The following is a 21821-nucleotide window of genomic DNA, read 5'->3' as shown; positions in this document are numbered from 1 at the left end:
CGCGTTCCATACAGGATTCTGTTCCGGCCGGGATCGCGTTCGCAGGGGCACCGCAGCGCGATCGAAAAGGCACTTTCACTTTCAAAGCGGTAGGGTCTCAAGACGAGGATATATCGCATTTAGGCTAAAAACAGGCTTTGCATCTTGCAGTACATTTAAACAAGAAAATATAGCGATTTGGAACCAAAGATTTATGGAGTAGAGAATAGGTTCAGTACACAGCAAAAGGGCATGACAAACTCTTTTTTGTTTTTAAATTTGGTGTTTATCGCGTTTTGGAAAAGAGCTCTTCACATATTCACTATTACCTATGACTTTTGCCTCAATAAACTCCTAATTTACTGCTTATTAATAGTTTGTAAGGTAGTTTTTGTAGCATTTAAGTTTAGCTATTGGGTAGGATTAAGAGATGTAGAATAAGGCATTAATATGTGCTTTATAAGTAGGCTACTAATAAACAGCCAATATCCTAGTAATATGCATGCTAATAAGCAACTAGTAAATACATAGTAACACCTCGGTTGAAGTTCCAAACATGCCGTACCGATACTAAAAAGTGATGTATAAACACTGTTTTGCTGCTATCAGCCTCCTTTAAAAAACTTCATCTTGTATTTAAAAGCATCCACATGGTGAGAAGTAGAGGCAGCACAATTAAAATTGGTTAAAATCATAGTTTCTTGTTAAAATGACATGGACTCAAATAGATGGTGCACTCAGGCCCTAGATAGAAAGAGTCCTGAAGTACTGAATCTGCACAGTTTTTACAGCGTTCTGTTCACTGCATTCAGAGACAAGCAGCGTGATATACAGTCCTCTGCACTAGCAGGCTTTATAAAGGAGAATGCTGTGTGATTTGTTTTGTAGGTGTGTAATCAGAGATCCACATACACAAACAGTACAGACACATTCATTCTGAATAACAGATCTGCTCTAATTAAGCATGTGGAAACGCTGAGATTGCTCTAAGAGCTCCACACTACAAATGTTGCTCTGAATTATGCTGAACAGGAGAGAGGCGTAATTGGTCAACACATCAGAATTTGCAGTGGATTGCCTAAAAGGCTCCATTTTATTTAATTCCGGCCATCTCATTTTCCTGAACTGATTGCTTTTGTATTCCATTATCTAAAACAAAACCAGGGCAAGATATGGCTGAATGCAAATGTGATGCCTATTTGTGTCAAAACGGAGGAGTCCGTCCTCAACAAAGAGTTTGATTTCAGGTTTAAAATGTAAATGTAGCCTACATCTGTTTAAATAGATTTGCACTCATTTAAAAGCAAAGAAAGGACACTGAAACTAGTATTCATATGTTTTTAGTATTCATATGGTGTGGTTTTAAATTGCATCCGAAGTTCACGCTCAGGGATTAGTAACTACTACTTAGCAGCCTACTTAATTTGGTTGAACAGTTTGTTCCTAATGAAAAAGGCCAGAGAGAGTCAAATTTGTACTTATTTGCTTACATACATATGGGATATGCAATAAACAAAAACTATAATAATTTGCAGTTTTAATAATAAATATGCATGGATTATATGCAACTTAAAATGCATTTATATTTAAAAAAAATTTTAACCTGATATGATTGTGCACTTTCATTACTCAACATACAGTAAATTGATTTTACATGGAGCTACAAGTAGCACAACTGCTCTATGGTTCAGAAATGAGCTCATATTCATAATTGCTTTCAAATGACACGCTGATCAGTGCTTTTGTGTCGTTGGAGAATGAGCAGGTCTGTGTAAAGTATATTAATCCATCAGTAATTAGGGCCTGCGCTCCATGCCGCTCAATGTATTATATTCCAGCATAATGAGAGTCTTAATTCATCAGACCTGTATGGGCGTCCTGTCGTCACGTGCACGTTGTTCAGCAGCTCTTTATTCTCTAACGGTGTGTCATTGTGCGGTATGTCACAGGTCTGGTGTTGCATCTCGGATAAACCACTGCTCGTCTTGCGGTCACAGTCTCAAATCTGCAGAGAAAAAAGACAATGAATCAAACAGAAATACTGCACATTATCGCATGCATTATTATTATTGCATTACATCACAGCTTTAAACTTTGTAATAAATCTCCATTAAAAATAAACTCGTATTATATATATATATGTGTGATACGATATATATGATATGATACGATATATTTCAAACTCAAACTCAAAAACTTGAGGCAATAAGCTTCAGGGCATTTTTGAGTATTCTAAAATTATGTAAAAATGTATGTATCGACGTTAAAATTGGTCAAACATAAGTTCTGTACTCGACTCAAAAATACTTTTTTTACTTGTGGATCCAAACTCAATGAGCTTGCATTTTACATTAAAGGTGCACTATGTAGTATTTTTGCAGTAAAATATCCAAAAACCACTAGGCCAGTGTTATATATTTTGTTCAGTTGAGTACTTACAATATCTCAAATGTTTCCAACTATTTGTAAATTGTGAGAAAATTGCTATTTTAACTAAGGACCGGGACGTGTCAGCATAGCTTTTGAGGGAATCGCCTGTCAATCACGTCATATCTGCGTTACCCTCGGTTTCGAGTTTTATTTGACAGGAGCGATTTAGCAGTGTGAACAAGTGAACGCACGGAGTAACGTCATAACATAATTTTAAACACACTTAAATGTATCTAATATGATAAACAGAGCTGCATTACCTCATAATCATAACCGGAAAAGCGGATCAGTGCAGGCGCCCGGCGACTGTGTCCCGTCCCGTCATAATAAAAGTCCCGGTACTCGCGAGCAGTGTGTGTGCGTAACAATCGCTCCAGCAGCCGTGCTCAGCTCCACAACACTCGGTCCTGCTCTGCTTTACACTACAGTAACGTTAATAACCGCATCCATGAACGTGATTTCTGCCAGAGTCCTGTTTTCCACCGGCTGTGAGGTGAAGACCACATGTCCCAAGATACTGCGCCCACACTTTGCGTCATCAAACTACGCCTTTGTTTAGAATAGGCGCCCTCCAGTGGACGGAAAGTTGCATAGTGCACCTTTAATATTCGATTTATCCTGTGAAAATGGTCTATTGGCTCAATCTGAACATGTTAAACAATGATTGTTAAATGAACAACAATATTGTTGATTATAAATTAAAAGTTACAATTTTTTGTTTCACAAATCCATCCTTTTTTATATGTAATTGGTTTATGTCTTTAAAAACACGTCACATGCAGCATATGACATCAGGGGTTGGGATGATTGCCGGTTACAATCGCGTTCCGGGGGGCGGGGTGTTGCACCAGTTGCATAGTGCACCTTTAAGCTGAGAATAATGTTACATGATAGACGGAAACTCAATAGATATTGTAATCATTAAGTTCACAACATGTAATAATTACTTTAAGGAGTTTTTTCAGCCTAAATTAATGCATATTTAAGAACTGTAAAAATGTTTTTAATTGTAATGTAGACATACATCTGTAAGGCTGCTTTGATACTGCTTATGAAAAGCGCAATGCAAATACAGGTACTGAATTTAATTAATAGTGACACATTTTTGTGAACTTTTTTGGTTTGTCAGCTTGCATATGTTTATTGTTTAAATGTATGTTTATATATAAACACATGTATACTCTTGACTTTTACAGCAAGATATTAAAAAAGCATGTTTTAATTATAATTAAAACATGCATTGACCTAAAACACATGATTTAAAGGTGCACTATGCAACTTTCCGTCAACTGGAGGGCGCCTATTCAAAACAAAGGCGTAGTTTGATAACGCAAAGTGTGAGCGCAGCATCTTGGGAGATGTGGTCTTCATCTCACAGCCGGTGGAAAACAGGACTCTGGCAGAAATCACGTTCATGAATGCGGTTATTAACGTTACTGTAGTGTAAAGCAGAGCAGGGCTGAGTGTTGTGGAGCTGAGCACGGCTGCTGGAGCGATTGTTAAACAAATACCCGCCTCGCGAGTACCGGGACTTTTATTATGACGGGACGGGACACAGTCGCCGGTCGCCTGCACTGATCCGCTCTTCCGGTTATGATTTTGAGGTAATGTAGCTCTGTTTATCATATTAGATACATTTAAGTGTGTTGAAAATGATGTTATGACGTTACTCCGTGTGTTCACTTGTTCACACTGCTAAGAGTAAAGCGCTCCTGCTAAATAAAAGCCGAAACTGAGGGTAACGCAGATATGACGCGATTGACAGGCGACTTCCTCAAACGCATTGCTGAAACGTCCCGGTCCTTAGTTAAAATAGCAATTTTCTCACAATTTACAAATAGTTGGAAACATTTGGGATATTGTAGGTACTCAACTGAACAAAATATATAACACTGGCCTAGTGGTTTTTGGATATTTTACTGCAAAAATACTACATAGTGCACCTTTAAGGGCATCATTAGTGCTCAACAGCCTGTTATTTGAACCCTCACCACCAAACTTGACATTGAAAGTTCTGGAAGTTATTTTAAGAATATAACTGAACTATTGAATGTAGGACTCTTTCTTTTTTACAGTGAATTTGGATTAATATAGAGGATTTTTTTTTTAAGATTAAATGGAGATCCAAATGCATGATTCATCTCATATCCGTGTCCTTCAGCTTCTTAAAGCATTTTTTATGTTGCATCTTTTGTGCATCAGTCCAACCGTTTTACTTTCAGCTCTGAACTGTTATTAAGAATTTCAGCTTTTTTACATCCAAATACAAATGAAGCATATGTTTAAGCCTAAATACAATCTGTTTCTCATATAAAGCGACAGACTAAACCGCTCAATTCATATGAATTTGTTTTACAATCTCTTGATGAACTTTTTAAAGAACCAGTTTTTGCATAGCTGTCAATGGAGTGACAGATTTCATGATCAGATTTCATGAAAAAGATCTTCATTTGTGTTCTGAAGTCTTACGGGTTTGGAGCACCTTGAGGGTGAGTGATAATTAATGAGAATTTCCATTTTTGAGTGCAATATCCCCTTAAGACATTCCTCCTCGTTTCGAATCTTTTTGGTCCTATTGTTGAAAACTGTTTTTGTCATGTGGGCGTCGTGTGCCAGGGATGCCCTGAGGACCAGGCATTGGTGTGACATCTATTTACGCATTCAATCTTCTCAGGAGGACATTATCTGAGCCGACAGCAGTCTATTTCATAGGCAGCTTGAGCTTCGGGACTGAATAAACACTGTAGATGGGTTTAGAACGGGTCGAGACCTGGGATGTCAGGAGGCCAAGCTAATGCAAACCGGCCCGGGTTTCTACATCTGGCATGACGTTGAATCTCTACAGCTTTGTGAGAGCTTCTCTCTGACTCTCATCTGCGCCGCACTTACCGTGGGATTTGCTTAATATTCATTAGAAAGATGAATTTCTATTGCACGTAACAGGTGCGACTGCTAACGTTAATTGTTTTGGCAGCGACGCAGACTCATAATGGATCAATATTTGTCATTGGGATGGATTCCAGCGTTGAGATTACAAGCGTCGGCGCTGGGAGAATTACAGACTCTGAGGAGCAACGAACACATTGAAAATGATTGTTAATACACTGCATGAGCAGCTGCAGTCCAACAACCTGCGGCCCAGTAATGTCGGTGTGAACAAACCGGAATTACTGATAGGAACAAACATCCATCAAAATGCTGCTGGTTGCCAGAGCAGAAATGAGCAGCTACTGAGACGTTCAGGTGGTTTATAGTCGGTTTCTTACAGTCTGAAGTGAAAAGAGTCATGCACCCTCAAGTCATATTCTGATCTCTTGATATGGCTCATTGTTTTATGTATATATCAGCATTATATTCTCTCTAGATGAACTGCAAACAATGTACTTCCTCTGGTTTTCTTAAAGCAAGATACATACAGTTGAAAAGCAAAATGACTTAAGATATTAAAGTGTTAGTTCACTCAAATGAAAATCATGTCAGTAATTCCTCACCCTCATGTCTTTCCAGATCCCTCTGTCATCTTTGGAAAACACAAATGAAGATTTTTTAGGATGATATCCGAGAGCTTTCTGGTCCCTCCATAGACTGCAACACAACAACCACTTTCAAGGTCCAGAAAGGAAGTGAAGACATCGTTAAAATAGTCCATGTGAGGCCAGTCGGTCAACCTTAATGTTATGAACCAACAAAAATACTTTGTGTGTGAAATAAAACTAAAATATTTTTTTTTTTTCAAAATTTAACATAAAGTTAAGTTTGAACCAGTGGGGTCACATGGACTATTTTAATGATGTCTTAATCACTTTCAAGGCCCAGAAAGGTAGTAGGGTAGTTGTCTATGGAGGGGTCAGAAACAGGCGTAATTTGCAGTAATTTAAACGGTAACACTTTACTTGAAGAGGTGTGCATAATCGATCAATGATTCGGATTGCCAACGTCACGTGATTTCAGCAGTTTGGATCGTGTGTCAAACTGCTGAAATCACGTGACATTGGCAATCCAAATCATTGATCGGTTCACTGATTCATAACTGTTTGAATCTTTATTTGAGGAACACTGAAGAGAAGACAATGCTGAATAAAGTCGTAGTTTTTGATATTTTTGGACCCAAATGTATTTTCGATGCTTCAAGAGATTCTAATTAACCCACTGATGTCTCATATGGACTACTTTGATGATGTTTTTATTCCCTTTCTGGACATGGACAGTAAAGTGTGCATAGACTGCATTTGCTGGGAGGAGTTTAGGGGGAGGAGTTAATGACATCATTTTTGGGTGAACCCTTTAACCCTATAAAGCTAAGTAGTTTCTTAAATTTGATAATCTGCTATGTCATGTTTATGAAAGGTTGTCTTGGTAATTTCAAGTTGTCATGACAAAGACACTGATAGGTTATGATGTATTGGTTTATGTCAAGTTGTCATAAAGACTTCTCACAATGTCATCTTTGCATTCAAAATGACATAACCGAGCGAATGACACTTAGTGACTGTTGTCATAAACATGCATAAAAACTCCTTAATATTCATGACGTGTCATGTGATTTTGAAGGTTTCATGTCAATCTTATGCACACCCCATCAAGTAAAGTGTTACCGAATGTTTAAATATGTGTACTAGAAAATCAGATGGAAATACTGAGGAAGAACAGCATGTTTTGCTGTGCAAGTCACTGAATAACTCATATCAATCGCACTGAAACATTTCCTGAAAACATTATTAGCTCACCTACACTACCTTTCAAATGTATATCATATAATAAATATAATTCAGACATTTCCTGAAAACATTATTAGAGGACCTACACTACCTTTCAAATGTATATCATATAATAAATATAATTCAACGGTGCTGGAAAAGTGGATGGGCTGTTGCACTCATCTTTTTAGAGCTTTTCTAAGAACTTTTTCCTAACACTCCCAATTAAGTTATAAAAACACTTTCTAAATGTTAAAAGTCCCCTCTCCCCTCTCGCTCTCTCTCTCTCTCTCACTATATATATATATATATACATATATATACACACACACACATATATATATAAAATAAACAATAGTGTATTTGTACATGTTAACCTGATATCTTAATCTAAAAAAAACGCTGTCAAAGCAGAATTTGTGTCTGTAAATTTAAATCCAATCCCTAATACACACACACACAGGCATCATGCCACATTCGTACCGCCATCAGGTTGTTCTTTCCATTCCTCCAGATCCAATGACGGGATGTTCCCGCAGAAGAGAAAGTCCTCCGGGTAAGTTTCTACTCTGAACGGATCAACAGGAACCTCCGTCACTCCGCTGTTGTCACAGATGACACGAGACAGAGAGTGCCTTTGTAGTTCCTCTCTTTGTTTTGGGGAAAAGACACCAGGATGTTCCCACCAGAATCTAAATCACACCAAAAATATCAACATTTTGATTGATGCGACTTGTTATTCTTATAATTTTGACATGAACTCAGGCAAGTTAAAGGAATCGTTTGACAAAAAACATCTCTTGTGCTCCAACCAAGTTAAATAAGGGTGACAACGAGAAAAGCAAATCTCGTTTTAAACATCTAACCTCTGTCATTTGTAGCAGTCATAACAGAACTGCATGACTATTTATTGAACTATTGTCTTCCACTGCTCATAGCTAAGCTGAACTTTACACAGTTATTAAACTGAATAAACACTGAACTAAATTGAGCCGAATAATGACTCTAGAGCACAACAGTCGGGTTCCGGAAGTAAAAACTCCATTCATTTTCTCCATAGGGGACCTTATAAACACACAACTTATAAACCTTTAAAGAGATAAACCTCACTGTCAGCTATGAGGCTGTTAATCCATGGTATTTGCTTCCATTGAACCTGTTGGCCTGCATTATATCAACTTAAAATTAGGGGTGTAAGAAAATATCAATACACGTGAATATCGCGATATTATGTTTGGCGATACTGTATCGATTTTCAAAAACACTGTATCGATATTTCTATATTTATTTATTTACATTCAAGATTTGTGGCTTTATAACACCCAACCGCTAGATGGCAGTGTGTTATCTCAGAACGCAGAACTGACGCAGAGCCGGAGAAGCGCAAAGTGAAGGTGCGCGCATCGCTAGTGTTTGCATTAGCAAACCCAGCTCTCAAGACGATAGCATTATTCCGCTCCCGCAGTATACAGAGCTGAAGTGTGGACTCATTTTGGCTTCGGCTAAAAAGAAGCCACTAAGGAAATCGACAAGAATCATTTTGTTTGCAAAATAGGCCAAGTTACAATCTAATACTCGGGGAAACACATTGAAACAGAGCTCGCTTAACATCCTGACGTCACCCGCGCTGCTGAGCAGCGTTTCGATAGAATGTACTGCACGCTTTCCTCTCAGTAACAAAATAAACACACAGCGGTGGCAGCAGAATGAAAGATTACAGCGATGTGGATATGATGACCAGCTCTGCAGTTCAGTAACGTTACTTGAAATAGCACTTTATACAATAGACTGCTTTATAGAAAATAGCTTAACTGTATTAAATATAAAACAAACAGTCATTCAGTCATGAAATGGACTGCACTTTCTGTTGTTAAATAGCCACTGCTATACTGTGAACCTTTAAAACATACACAAAGAATCCTGCAGTCACTTTACATTTCCCTTTACTCAGACTGCACAAAATAGTGACTAGTGATATAAATTATACTGTATTAATTAAATAGAATACTTGTTTTAGGCATATGGTTGTGTTCTTTATTCTTTTAAATAAAATAAAAACACAAAAAAGAAATATTGCAATATATTGCCTCTCTTACAATATCGCAATATATTACTATATATTGTATCGTAACCCCTGTATCGTGATACGTATTGTATCGTCAGATTCTTGGCAATACACAGCCCTACTTAAAATACTCATGCGTCACAGAGAAAAACTACATTACCCATGATGCTATACAGAAAATCAACCAATCAAAAGTGCCAAAAGATCTCTTTAGCTCCGCCCACTCAAATGAAGCACTGTGAATAAGAATATTGCATATTTTGCAATTAACTTAAATATATTGTTTTTAATAACATTTTTAAATTAGTAGTTTTTTTATTTCCGCATCATTTTTATTTCGATTATGGTGTTCGCAGTGCTTCATGGGATTGTAGTTCTTTCCCTCACTAAACACAGTTTTGTTCTTTAGTATTTTTGTCTGATTTTCAAATACTTCAACATTTTTATTGTTGTGATTCTTCTTGATGGAAAAATACTTGCACTCTATTGTCTTCCCTGCTAATTAAATATGTTCTAAGAACATTTTTTCTAACGTTCCCATTAAGTTATGAAAACTTTACTTTAAAAACATCCATGTTTTTTAACGTCTTAAAACCTTTTTTTTTTTGGTTATGTGAACGTTAAGGAAATATTCCCTTTCATCAAAATTACAAATTCCATTTTATTAAAACTAACAAAAATATGTTTTAAGAACGCTTTCCTAACGTGTCCACTAAGTTTTAAAACGTTATGTGTTTGTTGTTGTTTGAACATTAAAACCGTTCAGTTTTTTTAAACATTTTAAAAACTTTTTTGGTTATGCAAAAGTTTAGGAAACATTCCATTTTATCGTTCTTCAAACATTATGGGAAAGTCAGTTTTTAGTAGAAAGTTTTTTAGAAAGACAGAAACAATTAGTAACATTTAAAACAGGGCTGTCAAAGTTAACGCGTTAACGCAAAATCATTTTAACGGCACTAAATTTATTAACGCACGTTAACGTTTGATCCATGGCATAGCCCGTAATTGGAGAAAGTGAGAGCAGTCAGACGCAAAGGAGGCAGCAGCAAACGTTAATAGGGAAATAAAAGGGTTGACATTAACATTACTATTCTAAACCAAAAGTGCAGTTCTTGCCTAAGCCACTATATTTTCTGTTGAACTTTTATTAGACTTCAGGTCTATAAGAAAGAAAAGTGCCTCATTCTGAGGTAAATCATTTACACCATCACCAATTACAGAGTACATGTGTTTTACTGTATTGAATTGTATTGTATTGTATTGAACAAAATACATTGCAATCGGCTAAAATTAATACGCAGGTTACTTTTCTGAACAATAGCGCTCCCGAGTACGTCTTCTTCACAATGTCCAAGACTCCAAGTGAATCGCGGCACAGTTCGTCACACATACAAAATACCGAGGGAACGCGGATCTCTTAAAGGGGCCGCACTATATTCCTACTGGTGGAATATGGACCTCCTCCAGGTATGGTGTGGTACTGGTGCGCTCACCGGTCCGCATTACAGCTTTCACATTACCAATTTTTCATTCGAACTGTGCCCTGCTCTAAATTAAACTGCCAGTGTAAAAACTCCCTTTATATTCTTAAAATGAGAGAAATCACTGCTTATTCTGAATTTTTAAGTTTAGGTTTAAGAGACATGAACATTGACCTTTGATATGTCTAGTCTTCATGCTGTATTGATTATTATTGAATAAGTATGGTTTCACTAATAATAAATGCACATTTGCATAAAGCATGCATATATACCCCTTCACGGGTGACGTCACAGGAAAATTCACAGTTCGCAGAGCGCAAGTCGGGGTCGGAAAGTTCGTTCCATCCCATTGAATTGTATGTTAACCAGAGAATTTCTCGTCAAGAACAAAATGCCTACTTGCATCGTGAACTGTGAAAATCGCACCAGTTGTGAATTAAAGTTTTTCAGGATTTTCACAGGATCTCATCCGTTAAAGAACATCAACGACATGTGGCTGCAAGCTATAACGGGCTGGGGTGTGTTAATGTCACGCAGGTGGTGGAGTAATAACTGCTTTTAATGAATTAGCTTGAGATCGAATTCATGCTAGAGTTTTTTTGCTATAAATTATAGACATGACATCTGAGGACTAATTCTCTTTTTTTCTCCGTTATTTTGCTTTATTTCCAGATTCGTTTAAGATCGTTCTTAATGTACGCACATGCACTCTTCAAAAAAGGTGCATTGACAAACTAAAAGACATAAATTACATTTGTATGTATTCAAAATAAAATATATGATCGTACTGAATGTCAGCTTGCTTTATTTTGCTCAAGATAAGATTAAGTCCACATATGTCATGCAAACAAGACAATCTACTGCACAGGTCGAAAGCTATCGTTGCGTTCGAACGATGATTTCGGGAAACACAGACTCGAACTATGTTGATAATGAAACTAATAATGCTTTTGGCTAACGATGCTTTTGTATATTCATTTAATCTAGCACAAACAATATAAATTGGTACGTTTATAGTCATTGTCTGTGTTTTATATGTGCATTATAAATACTTGCCCTTTGTAGTGAACCTAAGCTGGTCCAATTACCTGACTTTAGCCAAGGTAGAAAAAAAATGTGGTAATTTAACGTCAGTAGTTAGCCGCAGGCTAGCACCAACATTGTGACAACGACTGTAGAGTTAAGCCTTGGTAAGTAAACAAAATGTTTTCTGTAAACTGTAGCCTGATTCAATAGTTAGGTGAAGTTTGATATCTGGCAATTCGACCTGTGGCATGCTGCAGACTGTCTTTACATTAGCGCTTTCACTATGACTACAGTAGACCGCGTTGCTTTTCTGACCCCATGCTGCGCGTGAAAGAATCCAAAATAATCAAAGATATTTTGATATTTTTCTTTGAACAAAGACATTTGTTTTACTGTGTTTCACCCCCCTCTCTCTTATCAGTGGGGCTGTTTGGGATTCCTAAAGACAAAGAGATGTTGAGGGCCTGTAGGCCAAATGGTGCCACACCTGTAGTACAGTGGGGGAAGTTTGGTCTGACTGGTCCGTTTGAATGTCTCCGGGTTTCAGTCACATGGTCAAGGGATGTATAAAAGAAGATTACAACTGTTGCTCGAGGTCTTCTTCCTCTGACGGTCTCTCTTTTTCTCTGGGGGTCTCTTTCCTCTGACGCTGTCTTTTTCTCTGGCTGTCTCTTCTAGGGCCTTCTTTGGCTCTTCTCTTTGGCTCTTCTCTTTGCTCTCTCTTTCTATCTTTCTATCTCTCTCTGTCTCTCTATCTCTCAGGTAACATTCTACACATGCTGGGTACGATTAATGGTATAAGTTTTATCATCTCATTCATCTATTTTGTAACTATTTTAAGTGTAACCATAACCGGATTTTGTCATTAAATTCTTTCAATTATAAATGATTTGCTAACTAGTTTTTGTTTGGTATTGACTTTGAAGTGCTCCCTATTGCAATACAATATAGTCACATTAAAGCAACGCTCTCCCACATATTGCTATTGTAACTGCGCTTATTTCCGTCGTTGGTATAAGTTGCAGTGGGTGGTTATAGACAAGAAATGTACAGTTTTCTACCACCACGCTGATCACGTTTCTTTAGTCGTTCGGCAACCCTGCAGTCAGAACCACTGTAGGCGATCCACCCTTACAGCGCGCAACTACGATGTTTACAAAACATTGAAGGGGTCTATTTGTCCAAACCCATGTTGATTAGAGTATTAAAAACTTCATTTAAGATACATTTACAATTGCTAAAAATGTGCGATTAAATTGTGATTAATCGCGCGTTAACTCATGACAATCATGCGATTAATCGCGATTAAATATTTTAATCGATTGGTCCGATTATATATAATCGATTAATTATATATAATAAAAATAAAAAAAATGGCGACAAATGTTCCAACTAAAATGTTTCAGAAAAAAAACATTCCATGAACGATTCATAACATTTTTTTTGAGAAGATTATAAAAGACCAGATAACTTTGAATGAATGTTCTATTAATGTTAATGGAATAACCATCCCAGAAAATTAGCCAAAGATCTGGGAATATTCCCTGTTAACTGGGTTTTATAGCAGATTTTGAAATGAATGTTATTTCCCTGTTTATTAATGTAAAGCTGCTTTCAATCTGTATCGTATAAAGCAATATGGAAGTAAATCCATACTCGAAAAAATCCAGACTCGACGAGTGACTATATTGTGGTGATTGCAGGTTAGCTGTAGTTGAGCAGTGTCTCTGCAAACACAAAGCTCACCTGTCACCTTCCCTCAGCGTCTTCATCTGTTTTCCGATCAAGCATGCGAAGAGCGGTCCGGTCCTGGCACCAGACAGCGCCTGCTCCAGCAAACCTCCCAGCCACACGTCGATGTTGTTAGGGTGTCCATACACATCCATTACTTTCTCTGCCAAGACATCACTGCCGACCACTTCGGCGAGATCTGATCTGGTTTCAACTCGGGCAAATCCACAGAAAACCCTCCAGTCATTGTAACCTGTAGGAGAAGAGCCGGTCGACTTTTAGGCATTTAAGTTGGGATTTTAAAAAAATTAATAAAGTGTGTAAATAATGACTGCAATCTTGTATTATTTCTGACACTGTTTTTTTTATGTAAAGTAAATGGAGTTGAGGATGGAAGCAAGCAGACAGTCTGCGAGAGTTCCCTGGCTAAACATTTTGATCTTTTTTTTTTCCTGGTGAAAGAAATGCATTCAAATGAAGAAGAAAGCCAAAATATTATGTGTCATGAATGTATATTTACTGAGTAATCCACTGTTTTGTAGAGGAGGGTCAAAGTGCCAATTTTCACCTGAGATTTGGAGCCAAATTACAGGGGTGTAAAAATGACTTTAGAAAGATGACAGCATCATTATTTTATTCCTACACAGAGATTGGGATGTCTATTAGTAAAATCTGTTGACTTTATCAATCTTTGTTTTATTATATGCAAGGCAAGGCACGTTTATTTGTATAGCACATTTCATACCCAATGGCAATTCAAAGTGCTTTACATAGAAATTAATTAAAACAGTGGTAACAAATGCATGAGAAAAAAGAATACCATATGGACGAATAAAAAATGTTAAACAAGCATAGTTAAAACAGTTGTAAAGATAATAATAATAATAATAAAAATAAGATAAAATCAAATAAAATGGTCAGATCGAAAATGATGATCTGATATGAAATTAAAACATTCTTCAGTTTACAGCCTACATACATGTACCATCTTTATTAGAACACCTCTCCTTCATTTCTTTCTCAAACACGTTCATAACATCCATTTTAATCACTATTCCCTGATTTTTACTCAGGAGACTTCTTCTTAAACCCATTCTCACTCATCATACCCTCCACAGATTTACACATACTCAAACCTTATTGTCAAACTTACTATTTCCATCAAACCCAGTTTTCACTCATCATATTTAACTCAAAAGAACATATAAAATAAACAATAACCAGAGATAAGAACAAAGGTAAACTAAAACAATTATAAAAAGAATAAAGAGATAAGATAGGGTGCAATCAGTCGGACATACAGTGCTCAGAGCTCATTCAGTAAATGCTCAGCTGAACAGATGTGTTTTGAGTCTGGATTTGAATGTGGCTACTGTTGGAGAACATCTGATCTGTTCAGGAAGCTGGTTTAGCTGCGGCTGGCATAATAGCTAAAAGCAGACTCTCCTTGCTTTGAGTGAACTCTTTTATTTTAACTTCTATATTACTAACTGACTTGATCCTGCTGATCTGAGTGATCTGTTGGGTTTGTATTTAATCAGCATATCTGTGATGTATTGAGGTCCTAGCTCATTGAGTGATTTATAAACAAGTAATAGTACTTTAAAGTCGATCCTAAATGTAACTGGAAGCCAGTGTAAAGACCTGAGGACTGGTGTGATATGCGAACAATAACAGTTCAAAAATGGGGGAAAAGTACTTCTTTTGTGTTAAAGATCTCTTAATATCCTTTAAGATTCTGGTTCATAACAAATATTTCTATTGGTATCTTCATTTTAAAGGCTATATATGGATCAAACCCCAGAGAAATGGAGATCTTAAAGCGGCTCCATGGGTAAACTGGTCAACTGTACACATTTTCAGTGGACAAAATCCAAATGTGGGTCACTTTGTTTGCACACAGCTGATATAATGTTGAAACTAGAGATGTTTTCTTTTGATCAACCCACCTGCATACAACATTCCTGTCTGAGTGCTAAAATATTCATCCTTGTAACTCACGAAAGTATTAAAGATATTCAAATATCCTTCTAGATTCTCATTCTTAATAAACGTTTCTTTAGGAATCTTAATTTTTAAGGCCCTATATGGTATATCATATGCTGTATTTGACTCCATGTTTAAACTTGAATTTTACCCATTTTCAATGGTCAAAACAATACTGAAAATAGAAAAGGCTCTTGTTTCCATCTATCAAAATAATTGGATACAGCATACCTCTCTAAAAACTAAATGAAATGAGAAATGATGCCTCGGCAACTAGCTGAAAGCTTAATGTTATGTCAGTAATAAAAGTGTTTTTATGATTTAAGGTAACTAAGTCAAGTCACATTTCTATATTGCAGTACTGATTGTTTCAAAGCAGATTTACAGTGATAAACAGGAATATAATGATTGCAAAACAGATTCAATTCTGCTGTAAAGCAGCTCTAAAAAAAAGACAGTCATTATTCAGCCGAACTTAGTTCAGTATTGATTTAGTCCAGATCAATAACTGTGTAAAGATCACCAATTATAAAATGAGCTTGATTCATCTATAAAGCATGTGATGTCATCCTTCAGTTCAGTTCTTGTCCAATAGTGTCATTGCATTGCCTGACGTGGTCATACTCAATTCTAGTCAGAATATGAGTCTGATGCTCCATTGGGCTGTAATTATGGGGCATGTTTCAACCGAACTAGGAAAGACAGCAATTGGATAGACCAACAACCAATCAGAGCAACGGAGCGGCACATAACGTTAGTTGTCAAACGTCAACAGAACTCAACTGCACTGTGTTGCTAAGTCTGCGGTTTTCCCGCGGGTTGTTTTCCATGTCCGTGGGTTGAAGCGACTATTATGTGATATATAGACCCATGAGTGTACATTTTAGCAGGCGACCTTGCCAAAATAACACACATTTTACCCCCTAAATGCCTTTTTTTTTTCCAGAGAACCCCCCGAGAAGCTATTGTTTTGGGCTATTAGTTGGCGGGTTTTGTTGTATAAACTTGACAGTTTATACAACAAAATACAACTTGTGTCCAGACAACCCTGTCTGCACACGCGCTGGAATAAACGATCTTTGCCGGAAAAAAAATGTAAGGATACACTGAGTACTTACCAACACGATCATCATTTCAGAAAGAAATAGTGAAGGTAAATGCAGATACAAACAAGCTCTTCGTTTAGGATTTGAACAAAATCATCCAAGCCCCTTTGATGACGTGATTACGTTACTCTTGATCATCTGTCCAAATCCCGCCCTGATGATCTCATTGTTCAGTTTCCGTTCGGGCTTAATTACTCCTCTACGGATCAAGTCCAAACAGACCGAACTACACCGAGCTCAAATGTTGTGTAATAACATTGTAATAAATAATATTGCCAAACTAAGGGTCATGTGAGGTAGTCACCTGGTAAGCCGTGATCTCGTCCCCGCTGCAGGTTCAGAGCAGCCAGATCCAAAGTCTCTGGGATGTTGAGCACCACGAGTCTTTCTGTCAGTTCTTCTGTCATCAGATAGTCCTGGTTCTGCAGGGCAGCCGGCCGGCCCAGAAGCCCCCGCAGCACCGGATCCAGTCCACCTTCAGAGCACAAAACATGCCATGAAACACTGGCCGACAGACAGTGCAGCCATTTTTGATCATATTCCCAAATGTGTGGATTACAGTACTGAGGAGCAATAAACTTAATGATTGCCCTTGTAAATAAGAATACCAAATTGAATATATCATGTAAAATGGAGCTTAGCAATGTTTCTGTAACAATTCTTGTCCGGTTTAACCTGTTTTGTGTTATTGTCAAATCCGATTTTTCCCCGGTTTTCTCCCCATGTGTGGATTTATTTTTGTTGTTGTCAAGTTTTCTATAAATCAGGATGTATGTAAAGATTAGGGCTGGGTATTGACACACATTTCAAAATTTGATTATGATATATATATATATATATATATATATATATATATATATATATATATATATATATATATATATATATATATATATATATATATATATATATATATATATATAAATAAATATCAGGTAAAATACACAGCAAATTTTGTATTTAAATAATGTAATGCTGTAAACTATGAGAGTCAGTTGTGGCCTACTATAATACTGAAGGTAAAAATTAACTGATTTGTATTCAGACACTTAAATTACACTGTTTTTTTTTCAATAATAAAGTTGTAATATTAACTTTACAGTTTTGTAAACTGACAAAAGTTTTTTGACGTCTTTCTGTGGTTGAAACACTGAGCGATTCCATGTGACATGGATTTCGGTTAGTTGTACTCTATCCTTTAACACACTTTCAGATGCTCATGTTTTTCTCTGCTGTAACTGGTATTAAGGCAGAAGAGAAGATCCGTTCATGTGCCGCTTCTCTTGAGCTGAGCCAGAGCGATCTCACGCCACAGCACCAAAACACTAGCCTGACAAGCCAGACCCACATCAAGATGTTTGGTCTGGAAACTCACCATTGACAGCTCAATCTGAGGGGCGGATAAACGGTTGTCTTTCAAACTCCCTCTGCACGCGATAGGATAGTGCTACAACCAACCAGAGCAACGAAGGTGAAGCAGAGCTTGTTGACAGATTAAACATTCGCCGTATCCGGTCGGCTAAACTCCGAACACATCTTCCCTTTTTAAGAATGACTTCAGTGCCGTTCTTTGTTCTTTTCTCAGAGAAAAGCTTAACTCCAAGTCTTCCAGAGTCGCGGTCAAAGCTGATTCGAAAGACCTCCGCCGTCCACCAGTTTCTGTGTTTACTAGAAGCACGCAAATGCAACTCGGCCGTCGTCATTATAGCCCCGCCCACCGACTCTATACACGATGTGATTGGCCCGTCCAGAGTGTGAGGAATACAGCTCAGAAGGGTATTGAGAGTTCCTAGACGACACTCGCGGGCAGATTAGATTTGCTGCCGCTAGGGTGCGTCTAGATTTCTAGGCTAACCAAAACACTATGTTTTCGAATTTCATAATAAAATGGACGTCATTTGAAATCTGAGACGGTTTCATTTCAATAGTAATAAAGCACAAAGATTATTTCGATTTATTGGATGAGAGGCACTACAATGGTCAGTTCATTCATCAACTAAAAACAGGATGACTAATCGATTATTGGGATTTAAGAATCGATATTGGTTCGTAAAAATGAGAAACGATTAAAATCGAGAAATCAATATTTTGTTTTACCCAGCCCTAGTAAAGATTCTCTAGATGTGCAACTGATTTGAACTTCAAAGGATACATTCAGTTAGAAACCCAATGAGAGGCACTATTCAGTGATTCATTAATGAGTCTGCCAGTTGCAGCAGTAATAATTTAATAGTGACATATTCAATATGTCTGTCCCTTGCCTGGACATGTACGCATGAATCAGCTCTATAATGAAGTCAGCCTTTCTCTGAAACACTTTTACTTCTTTCTTATCAACATGAGATGCATTTTAATATTTTGAAAAGAGCATCTGGCAGCAGTCTCCATCAGCACACACAAATACGGAACACACACTCTCACTCACACACACACGCTCACACATACACACGTATACACACTCTCACACACACACAATCTCGCATGCACACACGCACACTTCAAGCTCTTAATTGTCAAAAAATTACTTTTTAATATGTTTTTGCTTTTTACCTTGTTTTCCAGTTAAAATATCTAAACACTGTGAATAAGCAACACTGCATTTTATCTTACTTTCACTTGTTTTTACTGTATTGTATACAATTTAAAACAAGTCAAAATACCTGTATTAATAGCTACTTATAGATAAAACCTATAAAAACAAGTCTTAATATATGTTCTTGATCAGAATAAACTGCACAAAGAATCTGACTATACAGCGATGATCAAAAGTCTGGCTAGATTATAATGAAAAGAGCATAAAGAGCTGCCGCACCTTCTTTTATGAGTCTCCAAGGGCTGAAGAAGGTCTGATGAAGACTCAGAGAAGGGAAGCGCTCGTGTTCCTGGAAGCTCTGGTTGAGTCTCCTGAGAGCCGGTGAGATGGTCACATGACCAAAGCGAAACGCAGCCGTGGCGAACACGTTTGACACAGAAGGATTCACAGAGTCGTTATAGCCCTCGTACGGACCGATATGCTCATCAAACGCTTCCCGTCCAATGATTTTTGGAACGTAGTCCCTTATGGTTATGATCTGCAAGAAGAACAATGTAAAGAGAGTCAGTATTCCTGCCTACACAAAACACAGAGACTCGATGCTAAAATAATGACACGATGGGCTACTCTAGAAAAACAATGCACAGCCCACAAACATGGCCTAAAATAGCCCATTTTAAGCAGTCTGAATTCTCGTTATTGATATTTTCAGTACTGTACAAATCAGATCAGTTAATTTCTACCTAGCAGGCTATAACTGACTCTCATAGTTTACACCATTAGTTGAGAGATTTGTTTTCCTTGAGAAAATTTGCCATGTATTGTACCTGATATACATCCAAAATAACCGATAGTGAATTTAATAAAATTGGAATGGAATCGTATTATGAAATGTGTCAATACCCAGCCCTAGATAGAGAGATAGACGGACGGACAGATAGATAGACACTGAACACACGTCTATATGCCCCAGGGTGCATAAATCTAGAGCTCTGCTTAATGATACTCTGATTCTGAAATCTGTAGATGCAAACTCGAGAAGCGGTTCATTTGCTCACTAATGCGAGTGGGACTCGTCTATGGGGGATATTGTACAGTACATATACTGAGCTGTGTGAGATGGCCGTTTGGGACATCCTGTGCCTGGAGATAAGATGAGATTGCACGGCTTTTTCTCCCTGTGATACGCCTCAAAAATTCATCCAGTCTTATCGCTGTTTATGAAAATAGTCCAGCATTTCACCTCGAGAAGCGCGGCACCCCGCACAGAGATGTTACGGCGGGGTTTCAGAGGCATGTCTGACTGACGGCTGGCCCTCCACGGAGGGGACGTATAAATCAAAACCCGCTGTCCATAAAACCGTAATACAGCAGCTTCGCCGCCGCTGACTGGAAACTGTTTTTACTGGTTGTGTGAAGTCGGCCCCTGCGGGACTTTGTTAAAACACTGCACTCCGTTTGATGTAAGCCTTTTCTGTGGCTTCTGCACTACTTTAGAGTCACTTTCTCTGCCACTTTAATTTACGGGGCCCGGGCAGCATTCAACCTTAGAGATGCTTGTGAGAGCGATCAAATGTCTCTTTGATTCGGCGAGGGCCGCTTTGAGAGGAGGAGGGTTTTACATCCACGGCTCAAGGCCTTTAATCCCTGAATTTCTTCTCTGCCCAGCGAGGAGGATCTGTTTTACTGTCTGTTCGCCACAGAAAGCGACCGATGCCGCCACATTCATCAGGTTCATCATTTAACTGCATTTAAAGTGTCATTTATATACTGTAACATGGCCTAAAGTCTTTTAATCAACAGGCTTCATGAATACCTTGATGATAAAATATAAAAGAATGAACATCTCATCTGATCTCATATGAGCTGTAGGTGAACTGCCCCTTTATTCATTGCAATGACATCCTATTTTTTTGTGTGTGCCAAGTATATACTGATTTGATTGCAAAAATAAATGATATCATCTGCCATTTATTTCAGATATTAACCCCCTTATAGCTTCAATGCAGCTTTATTTTATACTGTTTTATACAGATTCGATTTAACTTGATATCAATTGATAAAATTAAAAATGATAAAATTAATAAAATATGTAGATGTTGAAACAAAAAACTAATTAATAATAGTAATAATAAAAATAAGTCTCGCTTATTCGTTTTTCTTATACATGGTAAACTAATTAATATTAATATTAAAAATACTAATAATTAATAATAATTAGAATGATAATGCGAAATAATAATTAGTTTTGTTTTTGTTAGACATGTTTAAAAAACAAAAACGAATTAATATAATAATAATAACAACAATAATAATAATAATAATAATAATACGTTTGTTATACATGTTTAAAAACAAAAATTATAATATAAACAATAATATTAATAATAAATAACAATAATATTTTTGTTTAAAAACTAATTAATAATAACAGTACAATTATTAAATAGAACATAAAAAAATGATATATATATATATATATATATATATATATATATCATTTTGTTATGTTCTTTTTTATCATATATATATTATCTCGCTTCTCATTTTCATTTAGTTTAATTTCCTAAAATAACAAAAACTTGAATTGGTTGAAAATGAATAAAAATTATATGAACATATTAAAAATACTCAAAAATTACTAAACCTTTAAAAAATGAAATATATAATATACAGGTAAAATGTAAAACAAAACATTACCATGAGCTGTAGTAGTATGTCTGAAGGATAGTAAAGCAGCAGTGCTCTGAATCATAAGACACGAGCCGGTCTCTCCTGAAGCAGCTG

The 21821-nt window shown here is 37.0% G+C and overlaps 1 protein-coding gene across 1 annotated transcript in view; it reads right to left on the bottom strand.

The window, feature by feature from the left end:
- Positions 1 to 1303: 1303 nt before the first annotated feature.
- The window catches only part of tpo (thyroid peroxidase), a 50905-nt gene continuing 30387 nt past the window's right edge, over positions 1304 to 21821 (bottom strand). Inside the window, exons 8-12 of the mRNA XM_067454918.1 lie at positions 19314 to 19572; positions 16806 to 16976; positions 13425 to 13662; positions 7590 to 7798; positions 1304 to 1984 (exon numbers count right to left, since the gene is read on the bottom strand). Coding sequence (XP_067311019.1) covers positions 1971 to 1984; positions 7590 to 7798; positions 13425 to 13662; positions 16806 to 16976; positions 19314 to 19572 — 891 coding nt within the window. The 3' untranslated portion in view covers positions 1304 to 1970. The remainder of the gene's footprint in view (positions 1985 to 7589; positions 7799 to 13424; positions 13663 to 16805; positions 16977 to 19313; positions 19573 to 21821) is intronic.

This window comes from Pseudorasbora parva, chromosome 10, assembly GCF_024679245.1.
Source record: "Pseudorasbora parva isolate DD20220531a chromosome 10, ASM2467924v1, whole genome shotgun sequence".
NCBI lineage: Eukaryota > Metazoa > Chordata > Actinopteri > Cypriniformes > Gobionidae > Pseudorasbora > Pseudorasbora parva.
Note: the sequence above shows the minus strand (reverse complement) of the source record. Positions and strands in the feature narration are given on the sequence as shown.